A 15473-nucleotide genomic window follows, 5' to 3' on the forward strand; every position below is an offset into this window, starting at 1 on the left:
CCAAAAGTAATAAGAAACATGAAACGAAATAAAGAACTTGAAGTTTCTTTCAAGTTTGTGCGGGAACCGCCGGCAATTCTGCTCTATCATCATGACATCAACGACCCGCCCACTGAGCCCCTGTTTTTCTTTTACCGCAGATGTTTACTTCTTTTCCATTATAAATATACAACATGCGGGTCCCCTTAAAAAAGCCCTCAATGTTACGCCTAACTTAAGCACTATAATAGAGTAATAGAGAGATATACTTATATTCTTTTTCTTAAAATCACACTTCAATTGCTCAAAAATTATCACCCATCGACGTTTAAAGTAATATCGAAGAAAAAAGGCAACCATGACCCAGCCCATTAAAACCGATACTTGGCTCGTCGAGGGTTCAAACGGCTTCGACAGCCTTAAACTTCATCGCGATGTCACAATTCCAGCACTGGGCGACTATGACTGTCTCGTCCAGATCCAAGCTGTCTCCCTTAATTACCGAGACCTCGTCATTCCACAGGTAAAACATCCCCCCCCCTACCATTTACCTCCTCAATTTCAAAAGCTAACCATATGTGAAAAACACAGGGCCTCTACCCATTCCCCCTGACCCTCCCTCGAATCCCCTGCTCCGACGGCGCCGGCATCGTCCTCGCCACGGGGCCCCGCGTCACCCAATTCCGCCGTGGCGACCGCATCTGCACCCTCTTCAATCAAACCCACCAAGCCAACCCCATCACGCGCACCTCCATGGCCTCCGGCCTAGGCGGCACGCTCGACGGCACCCTGCGCAAATACGCCGTGCTGCCCGAGACAGGCCTGGTCAGCGCGCCCAGCAACCTCAGCCCCGTCGAGGCAAGTACGCTCAGCTGCGCGCCCCTGACGGCCTGGAATGCGCTGTACGGCCTCGTGCCGCTGAAGCCCGGCGACACGGTGCTGACGCAGGGGACGGGCGGGGTGAGTCTTTCGGCCATCCAGTTTGCGCTGGCGGCTGGGGCGACGGTGATTGCCACGACGTCGTCGCAGGAGAAGATGGAGCGGTTGAAGAAGATGGGCGCGCAGCATGTGATTAATTATAAGACGACGCCTGAGTGGGGGGAGGTTGCGCGGTCGCTTACGCCTGGTGGGAATGGGGTGGATCATGTTGTTGAGGTTGGCGGGCCGGGGACGATGGCGGAGTCTCTGAAGGCTGTGCGGAAGGAAGGTGTTATTACGATTATTGGATTTTTGGGAGGTACGGGGGGTAAGGGGGAGAAGGAGCCTAGCATTTTGGATCCGTTGGTGCAGATTTGTACGGTTCGGGGCATCCTGGTGGGTTCAAGGCAGCAGATGGAGGATATGGTGCGGGCGATTGAGGTGAATAAGATTCAGCCGGTAGTGGATGAGAAGGTGTTTTCGTTTGAGAAGGCAAAGGATGCATATCAGTATCAGTGGGAGCAGAAGCACTTTGGCAAGGTGGTTATTAAGGTGGACGGTTGATTGGCCTTGTATTATACAGGGATGTGTATGTGAAAAGGTGGAACTATTCGAGCTGCAAACGGTTGACATATCATCTTTTTGATAAGCCTTTGCTCCAAGTCGAGCTTGCCGATGTCCATTCAGTCAGCAGCAGGAGAAACGGGTTTATTGAAACCCCAAGTAGCTCTTCACAGAGTTATTATTCAAGTTGCTTTGGCTACCTCCTCGTTCGGAGGATTGTTAGATAGCATCAAACATGAAAAAGCTCCTGCTTTGGTAGTTACCATTTAGTGTAAACAGTTTGAATAGTTTAAGGGTGAAAAAAATAACTTAAGAATATTCTAACCTGATACTCAGAAAATCCTTGCACTCTGCAGTAATTCACCAATTCCTTCATCTTTAAGTAATGTTATCTCCCACCCTGGAGAAAACATGCTGCTCATTGCTACCAAAGTGCAGTCTTGAACTTGCTTCATCCGCAATTTCCAACATGGCCAGGTGACTCTGTCAACCTCTCCATTAGATTAGGACATGCAGTATGACAATTCACTTCATTTAGCTAAACAATGAACAGCCTGGATGTATCAATTGATCATTGTAAATCAATAATAGCTAATCAATCCTGCATCAGTAACCTTCTGAATATCTAATACATGAACTGTCAGTCAATCAACTTACCTTGCCCTCTTGCATGGGTTCATCTCAATCTCTTCTTGGTGCCTTCTTCAAAGCATCATCCGAAGGGGCCTATCACTTAAGGAGATCATAGATACATACAAGTACATGTTGACATGCATGCACAGTAAGGTGATTTACAGCAGCTGCACCTGCATCAACTTGCAAGTAAGTGTATGTATGTCCTCAACCATCGCATCCCAGAAACAAAAAGAAAAAGAAGAAAGAGTTGCAGTGAAACTGATGTATTAGAACACCAGAGAGACAGCAGATATGCTAACTGGTTGTAAGTTACTTCATAGTTCTGGGGCATTTTGCCGTGTGCTATTTTGCGGAATGCAGCCAGTGACAACTTGACAGGCTGCAAAGTATGAACTGACTGACAGGGTAAAGGTGAAAAATAACAGCCCCTTCTTCCGATTCAGTATCCGAGTGTCAAAGGACCTTCACAGCTCCCCATGCCATGTGGTCCAAGGCGAGTGGGCATTGACAAGTAGTGTTTTTTTGATATGTGCGGAGTAGCCAGGCCAGAAATTAGAATATCATTGGGGTTACTATTGTAACGGAGATTTCGTTTTACTTTTTCCTTTGTAGATGAATCTCAATAATTGTCTTAAGACCTCTTTGTCTGCTCATCGTAGTCTGGATGCTCATTTGTTGACTTGTCTCTTTCACATGTAAGAACTTGAGATCTTCTTCGGAGGGGAGTTAAAAATGGAGAAACTTAATTCCGCTGTTGTGATACAAAAACATTGAGAGGGATTCCCCTGCGGTGCCGAAGTTCAGTAATATTATCACGGAGAATATTAAACCTTTATATACCCCCTACCCTACAATGGGGAGAATGCCATATGGAATCTGGATGATGTTGGACTTCATGAGAAGAGAATCCTTTATCTCGAGAGAGCCGTTGCAAGAGAATCATTTTTGTAGAGAGCTGAGACGCCGTGGCATTAAGCGGACTAGTGTAACTAATAACTATTCTAAGGAACATGGCAATATATGCTAGATCATAGATTCTCCAGTTGCACCGTACTTTCTACGCAAACAACTTGTATATCACCTATAATTTTCAGAAGGTTAATCTACGCCTCGACGAAACTTGGCATCTTCTGATTCATGACACAATGAATATATATACTTGAGCTGCAGCACATGTCCGTAGTCTCCCCATAGGTCAGATATATGCGAACCCATCCAATTCCCACTCTTCTACATCCATTCCCAAAGCACATGATGTATAACTGACCACCTTTCCAAACAACAAAGAAAGTTCGCAGAATGCTGGGTTAAGGTCTGAAAGATATTTTTGTATGTCATCAATTGTCTCGGCGTCGTGAATGGGCTGAATAGCGTCTACCGGATTGGTAATAACTTGTTCAATATCCTGTCTCGTTTGGAATAACGCGCGGTAGAGATCATCCACGTTGGTAATATTTTGTTCAATATCCCGTCTTGTTAACGCATCATAGAGATCATCCAGGGTAGGAATATTCTGTTCAATATCCTGTCTCGCTTGACTATCGAGAGATGCCTAAATAAGATAAGTATTAAGAAACAACAAACTTGCGGGAGGGGCTTACCATGATGGAAAGACAACACGATGCTCCTTGTGGAAGTCTTCTTCGTGGTCCTGTGAGGCTCCTATGGATAACAAATTGTATTTTGTTATATGGATGTGGACGAAGATGGCTACTCTTATAGCTGCTCGGAGCGTTGATCATGAAAACAAGCGAGAGGAAAAAATTTAGTTCGATTTGGTGCTTATTGCAGGGGCTACATCGGAGTATGCAAGAAGGCGGTTATGAGACTAGTACATGCAACTAGCATGCAAATGGGATGAACGATGCATCTCATTTTTAGCAGCCAGTTTTGGCAAAAACGCCTCATTGCTGGGATAACTATACACGAAGAATCGACGGATGCGCATGGATCCCGATAGGGACATTCAAACGTGGTGCTGAAAAAGGTCGTCGTGAAAAATCATCGTTAAGAGTGTGTATGCTATGATGTGGGCGAAGGAGCGAAGAATTGGGAGATTGGATGGTACTACGGCTAAATACCCGATTTGTATGTACATACATACATAGAATTAACCAACAACAGTAGCAGACCGGCCGAGAAAGTGATAAAATACATTAGCCAACGCCAAATATCACGGCCGCATCAGCAATACCCAAAGCCAAGGAGTTGGTCCCATTCCAAAGCTCCTCAGGCACTTCGAAACTGTGATAATTACTAAGGAGCAATGTCACAGTTAGGCCATCCAAGCTGAAACCTGTAACAGTGCTCTGTTGCCAGAGATCTCCTGGCAAGTTTGAACGCTCGCGGAACACTGGTAGTTGAAGTAGAAGTGATGCACGACTTACGCGATCTCGATAGGTATATAACAGATGTGTTGACAGTAACCCTCTCAATTGTGTGGAGAGCAACTCGATGGTATCATCCAATCTCTTCATAGACAATGACTCCGGCTCCCTTACATATTGTCGAAGAATTTTTATCAGACAGAGCGCGTATGGTAGTGCCAGAGGTCCATCAACTCTATTCTCAGAGAATGCGCACTGGACATTTCTTAGACAATAAGTATGAGTCTTCAGATACTCCAGCCGCTCTTGAAGTACAGGCTCTGAGATGAAAACTATGAAATCCAAGGGTACTTTTTCATCATCGCCGTGACGTATCTATTTAGAATTAGCATTGGCGGTGTCAAATGTCAATTTCCATTTGTATTCCATACATCACCACGGATAACCGGATAGTAGCAATCAGCTGTGTGAATCAAGTACGGGCTGGGTCTGAGATCGCGAGCTTCATCACCGGTGGTGAGATTTATCCTTGCCTACATTTAGCTGAGCTCTCGTTGAGTAGACGAAGAATGGCAGATTCCCATGGCAAGAGATTCCGTGGATCCACTTTTTAAATCCAAGGACCGTATGTAGGGGGAAGTTTGGATCCTTATATGGTAATGGCAACTGTCGTTCGGGTTGGAGCTAATGGATTTTCTTATGCTTGATCCGTTTCCCTTCCAAAAGCTTTATGCCGTCTTTACAAAACCGGACGCCGCCTGGCTGGGTCAACGAATCTTTCCGGTGTTCCATTCTGGGCACCATTGCAGTGTAAGGCCCCCTTTTTAAGCAGTTGCGACAGGCAGGTGCCATCATATCTGACATGTCTTGCTCTGCAGGTTCAAACAGCCTGTGAAATTTCTATGATGATATCTTCGCTGACGGGTTGAACATGCGGCTCCTGGAATTTTTTAGCACAGAGAGCATGGACAGGCGGTGTGGTACTCACCATCTCTACAAGACAAAATCTGCTGGACTGGCTTGTGGCTAGGGAATATCCATGGAGCAAGAACTGCTTCTTGTTACCTTTGGAATGTTAAGAGCAGGTATACTGTTTGGGAAATACTCTTCGCTTCGCCCAACCAGAGCTGATATTTTCATGGCCCTCTAAAGAGTGATTTATCCCACTTGTGTAGAATGTTGTAGTATAAATTCACAGTTATAGGAAGATTATTGATCCGGGAGCCCTGAAAAGGTAGTTACCCAGCAAGCGAATTGAGTTTCTGCAACGCTAATTCCCCCTATCTCCTTGGAAACAAGGCACTGAGGACTATGGCTTTGACCATCAAAATTCTTAGCGCGCGAAATCAACCTTTGTCCGAATCCACCACACAGAGTGGAGAACATTAGAAGCACGAGTTCTTTACATCTCCGACTTGTCCCTCTTACAACATATGAAAATCATCTAGCCATTTTTGTAAATCTGACTCAACCACTTTCTGAACTCTGTGGCTTTGTGCAGCTATCTCAGTGAAAGCAGGATGCTGAAAAGCCTGTTGTTTAATATGTTCCTTGTCTTTGATTAGCTAACTATCCATTGCATACTTGGCCTGCAGACCTGCACATACCTTCACAGTGTGAAGCATAGACTCGAATTCTGCAGCAGTCTTGAAATTCCAGCCCTGATGAACTCTGTTTCTGGCTCAAATGTTTTTTAGTTCATCATCCGGAGGGGAAGATATGAATGAGCAGAGTTCACTGAGTCCGACTTCATCCATGCCAAAATGCCACGCGAGGGTAGCAAGTCCTGTTATTTCATTGCCTGAAAGTCCCTTGTACCAGCGCTCTAGATCCTCCGTCGGGATCAAACCGCTGGTGGGAGCCCAGCAACATACAATAGACTCCAATGCAGCAATGGTTGCGTCGTGGGTAAAAAAAAAAAGAAGGCCCAAAAATACTCCCAACTGCCCTCTTGTCTATATTGTCGATGCTGAGGATGTTGTTGGCGGGGATATCTTCGCGAGCGGAACCCCCCTGGGTGGGTGCTGCTTGCATGGCATCTGACAGAGATGTGCCCATCGGCGGAGTTGGCAAGATCTTTTTTGCCTGACTAGAAAGATTGCCTGTGCTTCTCCGCTTGCGCGGGTTCCCCGGCAGTGGCAGTTGTAGTGAGGATTGATCTGACGGAAAAAAATCAGCAGGGCTCTGAGTTTAAAACACTCTGAGTAGACTAACCTGACATCTTCTTGTAAGATCTCTGTGGCTTGATAAAGGGCAAAAGGGAGCGTAAGGAGATAGTAAGTAAGTTGGGACGATCAACCATTCTTATACCATTGGCTTGTTTTCAAGTAGATTCGAACAGCCTCCACGAGAAATATCAGATCTTGGTAAACTTCCTATAAAAAATCATAAATATATTGAAACATTTATTGGAATGGCTGACCCACCGCCGACATAGAAAGAGCCACACTTTGCGGGGAATAGTAAAACCACAAAAAAATAGATACAGCTACAAAAGCAACAGCCTTAATCATCTTCTGTGGTGGGTGCCGTCATCGATTGAAGGACGCATACTTATTCCAGGAGGTGTAGTGTAATGAGAGGAAGACCCAGTGACAGTAAAAGTTTTGGAGAGTGAGAGTTTAGCAGAAAGGCCCATGATGTGCATGTCAACAGAAATGAAGCTGCAGAAGAGAGCGGAGTTAATTAAAATTTCCGCTCCGAATAGATGGTATACACCTTGTCCAATGCCACTGTATTGCTTCCCAGCATCCAACATTCCATGTTAACCCTCTGTATTTGCTTGCGAGTTCTTCAAACCTTTCACCACTCTTTTCAACTGCATCCCTGGCGCCCTTTGCTTCAATGAAAGTTTGACAATCAGATTTCCCCACCATTCTTCCATATTTAGTTTTGACGGTGAATAGTATGTCAGTGGAGTGCAGGTCATATATCACACCGCAGTATTCTTCAATTTCCTCAGTCACTCACTACCTATGAATTGGTAGAGGCTGCTATATTTAGACGTTAGCAACGACTGAATGCAAGGGGGTGGAAACGCACTACCCAGGAAGTATTGGCACAGCGTGAATGTTCGAGGCATCTTTCGCTTGCCCATTGCTGGACTCATCTGGTGGTGTGGGGTTTGGGTTATGACCAAACCAGCTCAAAAGGCGCAGTATCTGCGACATGGCCAACAGCCGTTCGAATATCAACCTAATGACCTTCTAAAACAAGGTCAGCCACTCGACATGGTAAAGCAGCGTACATGCCCAGCCGATTTCAAACAAGACAACGAGCGAGCGGTGAAGCGTCTCTTATATTTGAAACAAGGGTCCAAAGAGACTCATAATTTGGCCTTAATAAGAGTTAGTTTAGTTAGCGATACTGTACAAAAATAAACACATTTGTATTTAGAGCTTGAATTGGCAATCTGGACCATTGTAGCTTTGGGGGAAATGATATATCCTCTAATTTGAGTTACCGTAGTTACCACTGGGCAAAAGCAAAAAAGATTGGAGGTTGGAACAAGGATTGAAGTGGAACAAAGGGGGGGTCCATGCGAGCTTTGGCTGGATGGCTGAAATATGTGCATATCACCAAGGACAGCTGCCAAGCCTAAACGAATTCACAAGAATACACAAGAATACGTTGTTTAGGCTTGGTAGCTGTCCTCCCCATCCATCATTTCTGGGGATTTGAATCTGTTTGTGAGAGCACTGTTGTCAATCTCTACTATTCCAGTGATGCAGTGAGAAAGATGTCATCTTCTTTTAGTTATAGAACACACTTCTATTCATTTTATCTTCGCCTCTGGGGAGCACTTTGCTTGTGTTCACACTCGTGTACCATCCTCTCAGTTTGCCGAGAATTTTCCTCGGAATTTCTGCCTGTCTTATGTCAACCACAGCTGGTGTTGTAGAATCGCTGAGGAAGGCAGTCAGCAGTCATTATGTTCATTTGTACAGTCTATCTGCTGGGATGACAATGATGTGTCTACAACGATCAAACGTTGTAATCAGGTAGCCATTGAGCAAGTTCGCAACATCCTTCATGCTCGCAGGTGCGAAAATGAAGGTCTTTACTGTGAAGACGGCGAGAGTTGTAGAAAATCGAATAGGGCCGACAATCGCAAAGAATCGAACGGGGCCATGGGTAGTAATGACGACGAGGGATCCGTGGCTGACGCGGACGACGACAGGAACAACGACAGGGACAACCACGACGACGACAAAGGGGACAAAGAATCAAATGGGACCATGAGTAATGACGACGATGAGGGGTCCGTGGATGACGAAGACGGCGACGACAAGGAACGATGACAAAGGGGATGGGGAGGTCAGTCTTAAAAGGAGTCAGGAGCTCAGCAAAAGTTTCGTTTGTGCTTTTCAGAAGGCTCTCTCCATTTCCGTTGAGGATTCAGCTGATCTCCCATCCCTTGACACACACAATAAGGACATTTCGACAGATGGGCCCGGCACATCCCTCTCCTTCCGAGCATTATTACTTTCTGTGGTATATCAAAGGACATCACTTCAACTGGATTTCTCTGTGAAGAAATCAAGGTTCCTTGCATTTTGCTTTTATATGATCGCGAAGCATTTAACACTAGGCAAACACAAAACATGGCGAAAGGTTTGTTGTGGAACTCTGAGACACAATGACCCATTGCTAACTTGTTAAGATGAATGCTCTCATGAGAAACCATGGCTGGAATTCCACTCCAGCAGCGTTGAGAAATCACCGGAACGAAGTACTGCTAGTCAATGGAATTCTTGGATCTCTTAATCAATCATGGTGGAGTTCAGACATATGCATTTCATACTATGTTATCTTTGGTGAGATTGACCCTACTAAATTTCTGAATTTCTGATCCAAGACTGAGTGAGTTAGAACCTTCAGTGTACAAGTATGTATATGACATTAGTCGGCTGTCTGGACCTTCTCGAGCCTTGTCAATCGAGAAAATAGTTGGGGCTCTTCGGGAATGGAACGGGCCCTTTGGTCGTCACCCGTCATTTGATGTACCCCGTATAGTAGTCGGGTTTAGTGGAGATGCTTAGTGAGTCAAAAGCCTATGTCTCGGAGTTCTCTAAAGCTAATTGCTGAAGCACTGAATCAATATGCGAGGCTATCGGATTTGTTGAGCAAAATTCTCACGCTTCTGCTACCAACCGGGGAAGCCCAAATAGCCAGGATATCCACCCCGAGATGAGTCAGAAGCGGGCATCTTCTTCCAAAAAGGATTCTCCTGTCAAGCGAAGATGCCACCGGCGAAAGGAACAAGCTGGTCACTCACAAGACAAGACAGGGCATACAGCCAGCACCGGGAACACAAATGGACAAAGAACTCAATTAAATACACCTGAGGTATGCCAGTTCGCGACAGAAGGTTTGACATCTGTGGAAGGCGCCAGCTCTCTGAGCAATACTGAAAACAACACCAATGTCCACCGAGCACCATCCGACAGATTCCAGATCAGACCTGTATTCGAATTAAGCACCTCGACTATTACAGGCTTCAATGATCCTGCACGGCAAACGTCCGCCAACCACCTGGGAACCTCGAATCAAATAGAAAACAGACGCGGCACATCCTCAACAAGCTCAATATCCGCTGACAACTCGCTGTACAACGGTCCTGGTGGCTCAGATGTTCTTGAGCGCCACAATGATTCTTTTTCGAACCAAGTGCGCGATGGTTTGCAGCTAAACCCCATCGGGGAGCTCTCGTTGGAAGAGCAAGAGGTTGCCCAAATGCCTCAACAATTTCAACAACAGACACAACCAACATCCGATCCACCTACACAGCAGTTGGGAGAAGTGAGCGTGCGAAATGTCACGAGAGAGTGTACTCAAGGTACGTCAAGGGACCAGTGTGTACCGGAACCCTACCATTGGAGCAGCCGCCGAAAAGGGAACAAAGTAGTTCAGCTTAAATATGAAGTCCCTAAGCTAATTCAATTAGCAGTCAGCGCAAATGACCATGGTGGCCTCGAAAATGATACAGATGTTCCGTCGCATGCCCCTGGCCCGATCGTCGATGCCCACATGGCACAATATACAGTATCCGGGCAGGATTCAGTGATGCAAGACATTGATGTTACAAATGATATAGTCAGAATATCACCCCGGCGAGAGGAAATTACTGGGCCGGTTTCTGTGACAAACGCCGCGGGCAACTTATCGAACTTCGAGGATAACTCTTTCACTTTTTTCCAAACACACGATCCTAATGAGGAGTCTCCGATAGTTTCCCAGAGTCATTCCCAAAACATACCTCAGGGAGCTCTGCCCATCAATAACAACTCCGATTCATCTTTTGACCCCGCCCCTGTCGTCGACGAAAATCATGAGCGTCAGTTCAGTGGAAGAGTATCTGGACCTATTAATTCACAGAATCGTATACCTGAGGGCCAATCATTACATGGAAATCCTACCCCAGAATCCCAATTGACAGTCGAGCCATGGCCGAGTGTGTACTTTAACCAGAGCGTGTTTCATGACCTCGGTACACAACATCCAATATCTAGGCAATCGACAGTCGAGCCATGGCCGGGTGTGTACTTTAACCAGAGCGTGTTTCATGACCTCGGTACACAACATCCAACTTCTGGGCAATCAACAATCGAGCAATGGCTGAGGAGTGTGGTTTATGACAATCATTCACTGGTACTTCCAGATGCTAGCTCAGCTGATGGCATGAACTTTCATCAGTTGCCACTGTTCCCAAGTTCTGACAGTTCAAATACACGACCATCAGTGTTCCAGGAAGGGTTTATGAGAGAAGCATAGGAAATAAAATTATTGTAATACATAATTTAATTCAAAGTACAGGATTACTCCGCTTAAACTATTCAACGATCTCACATTCTATTCTCTCTGATATCTTGTAGATATCCCCGTGGCCGATCTTGCCATCCGTCTTAAAGTGGTTTAGACGATGAGTAGGTCAACACAAGAGTGGAAATAGCACTCAGTCCCTGTAACCTCTACAACACTTCCAGCTGGAACGGTTATTATTGAATTTTGATCAGGGCGATCGGATACCATGAAATCATTTGATATAGGGACGAGATTCACAGGATTCGGTGTGATAAACCGGGTGCGGTCACTTATTCTCAGAATTTTAAATGAGTCCTGACAATAGCCATCAGTTACCTAGTATCCATGAAGGGAGGGAGGAATGACACTTACATCTGCCTCAACTTCATGTAATATGGTTTCAACTTTCGAAGAGTCTAGAGACTCTACTATGCTTTCCTTCATAGTATTGGATATCGAGCGCCACGATGCGACTTTATTCACATGTTCTTTGAGATATTTCAGTTCATTGTCGCATTCTAGAGGCAACCGGCGAACATTCAGGTATTACTTCGATTCGCTCGACATATCGCTTGGAAGATAGATGCGGGGCGTAATGATGACGGCGTGGGAGTTAACAATTCTGAGGTGAGCTTGCGAAGAGGTTGATCCATGGATATAAGGTCGTAACGTGTGGATATTGGAACGGTGTTGTCGGGTCGGGGAAAATTTTTTAGAGGGGCACCCAACCCCACCATCACACAGCGTCTTGCCTCTTGGCATTAAAACCAACCCTACTCACTCTGCCTGTCTTGCGGCGCTTTTCCCATGCTAAAATATGTTCAAAGGTACCGGCTTCCCAAAAAAGGACTCTGTAGGCATCTTTCTATATATGGGTAAAGTAGAGATGAAGATTTTACATAATTGATTTAGCGACATCATCGTCCGGCATTCCCGTCATCAGATGCGACGAGATCAAATAAGTTAATGTAAACAAAAAAGAAAGCATTGCTAGGGGAGATAACTAGGCCCCACGGTGGGTGGGCCTGAAAAACACAAGTTTTCTGCTTGCACCCAGTGCAGTCAATAATGATCGAATTCTTGGCTCCTTCTGTCCGAAGGAAATCAGAGTGTCCTTGCTGAATGACCAGAAATAAAGCCTTGGATATATGTTGGCCGTTACGGCCGTTGCGGCTATTGGCTGTGGCGATCTCGCTAGATCACGTGACCAACCACTATATTAAGCTCTTTGTAGATAGATCTATCAATACAACCTTCAACTATTCTAATGTAATCAACCACAGTCCAGCTAACGCTCGTTTCCACCTAATACTCGCCTTTGTAAATCAATTACAATCAACTTTAAATGTTAATATCTTGATAAATATTCATTATTTTAATTTTTTAATTTATAATCTATAAATATCAAGACTTATAGTATAATATAATTCAAAATTCTTATAATATAGTTAAAATTGATTAAAATGTAGATTTAATTAGAAAATAAAATACAGTAAAATAAAATATATAATATTTTATTATAAATTAAGAAATATATATTTATATATTATTAAAAATAATAATTCTTATATAAATATATTATAATTTAATAAATATTAAATTATTTTATATAAGAATTCTATATTTTAATTTTTAAGAATTTTTTTATTTTTTTATTATAATTCTTTTTATAAATTACAGATAAAATATTGTAAATTCTTGAAATTTTAAATTTTAAAAAATAATTTATTAAATATTAATATATTTAAATAATTTGATATAATAATTTATTTAAATTATAATTTTAAAGTATTGAAATATGATGAAACTGAAGCAGTGACTAGTTAGTAGTATTATATAGAGATAGTTATTTAAGAAGCTGTATAAGTAAGCTTAACTATCTTACTTAAATAGTGAGCTTGTAAGCTACAGAGTTATTATAAGAATATCACAGATACAGTACTTAGTATACTAAGAAGATTATATAAGAAATACAGTAACTCTTGTATATCTTTCAGTAGAAGAAAAATGAATCACTGATCTTTTTAATAAGAAGTCAGCATCTAGCTATTCTATATAGATAATAAGTGAATACTCTTCTTCTATTTTATAAGTGAGAATAGTTAGAGTGATATCTCAGTGATATCTTACTATTATAAAAGAGTAATCTACTGACTTTATATAAAAGTAATTATTATTATTATTATTATTCTTTCATTATACTCATATGCAAGCGGAGCTTATGATGAGTCCTTGCGTGATGTTAAATACAGGTCAAGTGTTGGTTATACAGGAGGAAATACAGGTGTTGAGACCATGTCAAGATAACAAGAACATAGGAAAATACAAAGGAGTGACAATTAGATACATGTGATAATAACTTCCCAGCCCAGGAACATAGAGCGATTCATTGAAGCAATTTGTACACCTCTGTATTTATTAGAAACCTGAGGTGCTTGAGTTCCGGATTTAATGTATCCCCTGCGGGTTTCGAACCCACGCGCCTTGGTTTCCCACGCCAAGGTGCTACTGAGTGGCCGCATTAACCATTCAGCCACCGGGGTGATATAAAAGTAAGATTCTTATATTTATTAATCAGATCTTTCTATAATATATCTGAATAATATTATAGAGTGATTGAAAATCAGTTTAAATAGTCTATAAAATGAATGAAATTATCTGTAAGAAAGCAATAAACTGTGTGAAACTATAATAAGATCTTAATATAACTGAGAGTGTAATAATACTCTCTTCTTTAAGAGTATAGTTTCAATACTCTTAAGATTATCAAATTAGAAGTTATTTTTATTATATAGCAATAATTATCAACTGATTAATAGTATATATACTGCAGTACAAAGAAATAGATGAGTTTTCTCTGCTAACTGTATAAATCTTTCTTTCTCATCTCTATTCAAATCAAATATATAGTAAGTAAGTTTCTTATATATCAATTTAAAATGTGAAAAATGTAGTTAATAAGTGACTTATAGATCTCTTATCATATTCTGTTTTATATATAGAATTCTCTGCAAAAGTGATATATTTTAGAGACAAAGCTAATAGTAGTAATAGAATTTTTTAAAAAGATTTTCTTTTCTCTCTGTAATATATTTTTCTTTCTCTCTCTCATCTATAATAGTAAGTGTATGAGAGCATTATTCTTGAAAGATAATAAGAGACTTATTCTGATATTCTCTAGTAAGTAATAAACATCTTTATAATGCAGCTGCAGCCTCTGTAGCTGTTAAGAAAGTCAGGTTGAAGATAGAGACAGCAGTGTCAATGAGCTGCAGAAGTACTGCTTTTATTATTATATCTTCTTCTTCTTCTGCATCTCTTACAGCTGTGATGATAGTAGTCATATCTTGCAGTGAGATATTATTTCTTCTGCTGATCAGTTTATCTGCATTTAGTTTATTTTCTGCCTCTTTTATTACTGTTGTGACACTGCCTCTCTCTTCAGCTAATATAGTAATGTATAACCTTATATAATCATTCAGAGAGAATCTCAGAGAGAGCTTGATTTCAGAAACAGTGACTCTGAGAAGCTCAATTTATAGTTCTTCTTTCATAACATACTCAAGCTCTGCTTAGAATACTGCTGAGTTAAGTCTGTAGAGTTCTGTAGTTTCTTTATCTTCTCTCTGTAAGAAGACTTTAGTGCAGTCTCTAGTCAGCACTTCTACTTATCTACACTATGTCAAGCAGCTGAAGAAAGAGAATTTTATATATCTATCTCTTCTCTCACTTCTGTTATTTTTACTATATCTGTAATAATGACTTCTATCTCTCTGTAAGTATTATCTATTCTATAAGAAGACATTATATTGATTCTGACAAGAAGCTCAGATACTCAAGCAGTATAGAGTGAGAGTCTCAGAGCTTTAAGTATTGACAGATTCTGTTAAGACTGAGAAGATCTCTCTTACTTATCTGTAAAAGAAGATAAAAGTGTGAATCTCTGAGATAAAAAAATATCTCAGAATGACTGATCTCAAGAAGAGATTAGTCAGCACTGTTATTGAAAGTATTATAGAGATAAATTACTGATTAAAGAGAATCTCACTTCAATTAAAGCAGATAACTGAGATGCTTTATAAATTGATAAGTTAATAATTTTATATATCTCTCATACTCTTCTATGATACTGCAGTACTAACTTCTTAACAGATAAAGATGCTAGTGCTGAAGACTTCAATGATAAAGAATAAGTTTAATAAGAGTGTAATTATTGATAAGTAGACTTTGATCTCTCTTTAACTT

At 41.9% G+C, this 15473-nt stretch overlaps 5 protein-coding genes and 1 pseudogene across 6 annotated transcripts; 2 read left to right on the forward strand and 4 right to left on the reverse strand.

Moving 5' to 3' along the window:
- Positions 1-12: 12 nt before the first annotated feature.
- On the forward strand, positions 13-1499 carry BDBG_01442 (alcohol dehydrogenase). The gene is made up of 2 exons (XM_002628488.2): positions 13-502; positions 571-1499. The coding sequence occupies exons 1-2, from the start codon at positions 338-340 to the stop codon at positions 1459-1461; spliced, it is 1056 nt and encodes a 351-aa protein (XP_002628534.1). The 5' UTR covers positions 13-337; the 3' UTR covers positions 1462-1499.
- Positions 1500-3292: 1793 nt separating this feature from the next.
- Positions 3293-3839, reverse strand: BDBG_01443 (uncharacterized protein; the record flags this gene model as incomplete). The annotated part of the gene is made up of 2 exons (XM_031720336.1): positions 3293-3649; positions 3699-3839. 2 exons carry the CDS (start codon positions 3837-3839, stop codon positions 3293-3295), a joined length of 498 nt encoding a protein of 165 aa, XP_031576467.1.
- Positions 3840-4253: 414 nt separating this feature from the next.
- BDBG_16375 (uncharacterized protein) lies at positions 4254-6645 on the reverse strand (the record flags this gene model as incomplete). The annotated part of the gene is made up of 4 exons (XM_031724340.1): positions 4254-4799; positions 5413-5489; positions 6299-6583; positions 6639-6645. 4 exons carry the CDS (start codon positions 6643-6645, stop codon positions 4254-4256), a joined length of 915 nt encoding a protein of 304 aa, XP_031576468.1.
- A 799-nt stretch (positions 6646-7444) lies between these two features.
- Positions 7445-11198, forward strand: BDBG_16376 (uncharacterized protein; the record flags this gene model as incomplete). Its single annotated transcript, XM_031724341.1, has 7 exons — positions 7445-7771; positions 8426-8685; positions 8930-9038; positions 9105-9156; positions 9306-9465; positions 9515-10263; positions 10372-11198. 7 exons carry the CDS (start codon positions 7445-7447, stop codon positions 11196-11198), a joined length of 2484 nt encoding a protein of 827 aa, XP_031576469.1.
- Positions 11199-11339: 141 nt separating this feature from the next.
- Positions 11340-11672, reverse strand: BDBG_01448 (uncharacterized protein; the record flags this gene model as incomplete). Its single annotated transcript, XM_031720337.1, has 2 exons — positions 11340-11543; positions 11601-11672. The coding sequence occupies 2 exons, from the start codon at positions 11670-11672 to the stop codon at positions 11340-11342; spliced, it is 276 nt and encodes a 91-aa protein (XP_031576470.1).
- A 2010-nt stretch (positions 11673-13682) lies between these two features.
- BDBG_16377 lies at positions 13683-13771 on the reverse strand (annotated as a pseudogene). The gene has a single exon. The product of its transcript is annotated as a tRNA-OTHER (tRNA).
- Positions 13772-15473: the final 1702 nt, after the last annotated feature.

The sequence above is a fragment of the Blastomyces gilchristii genome (genome assembly GCF_000003855.2).
Source record: "Blastomyces gilchristii SLH14081 genomic scaffold supercont1.2, whole genome shotgun sequence".
NCBI lineage: Eukaryota > Fungi > Ascomycota > Eurotiomycetes > Onygenales > Ajellomycetaceae > Blastomyces > Blastomyces gilchristii.

Bases quoted from the DNA above. Each gene is read 5' to 3' on its own strand.
- BDBG_01442 (XM_002628488.2), top strand. From the start codon at position 338: ATGACCCAGCCCATTAAAACCGATACTTGGCTCGTCGAGGGTTCAAAC. The intron at 503-570 runs GTAAAACATCCC...TGAAAAACACAG, and splicing joins GAGACCTCGTCATTCCACAG to GGCCTCTACCCATTCCCCCT.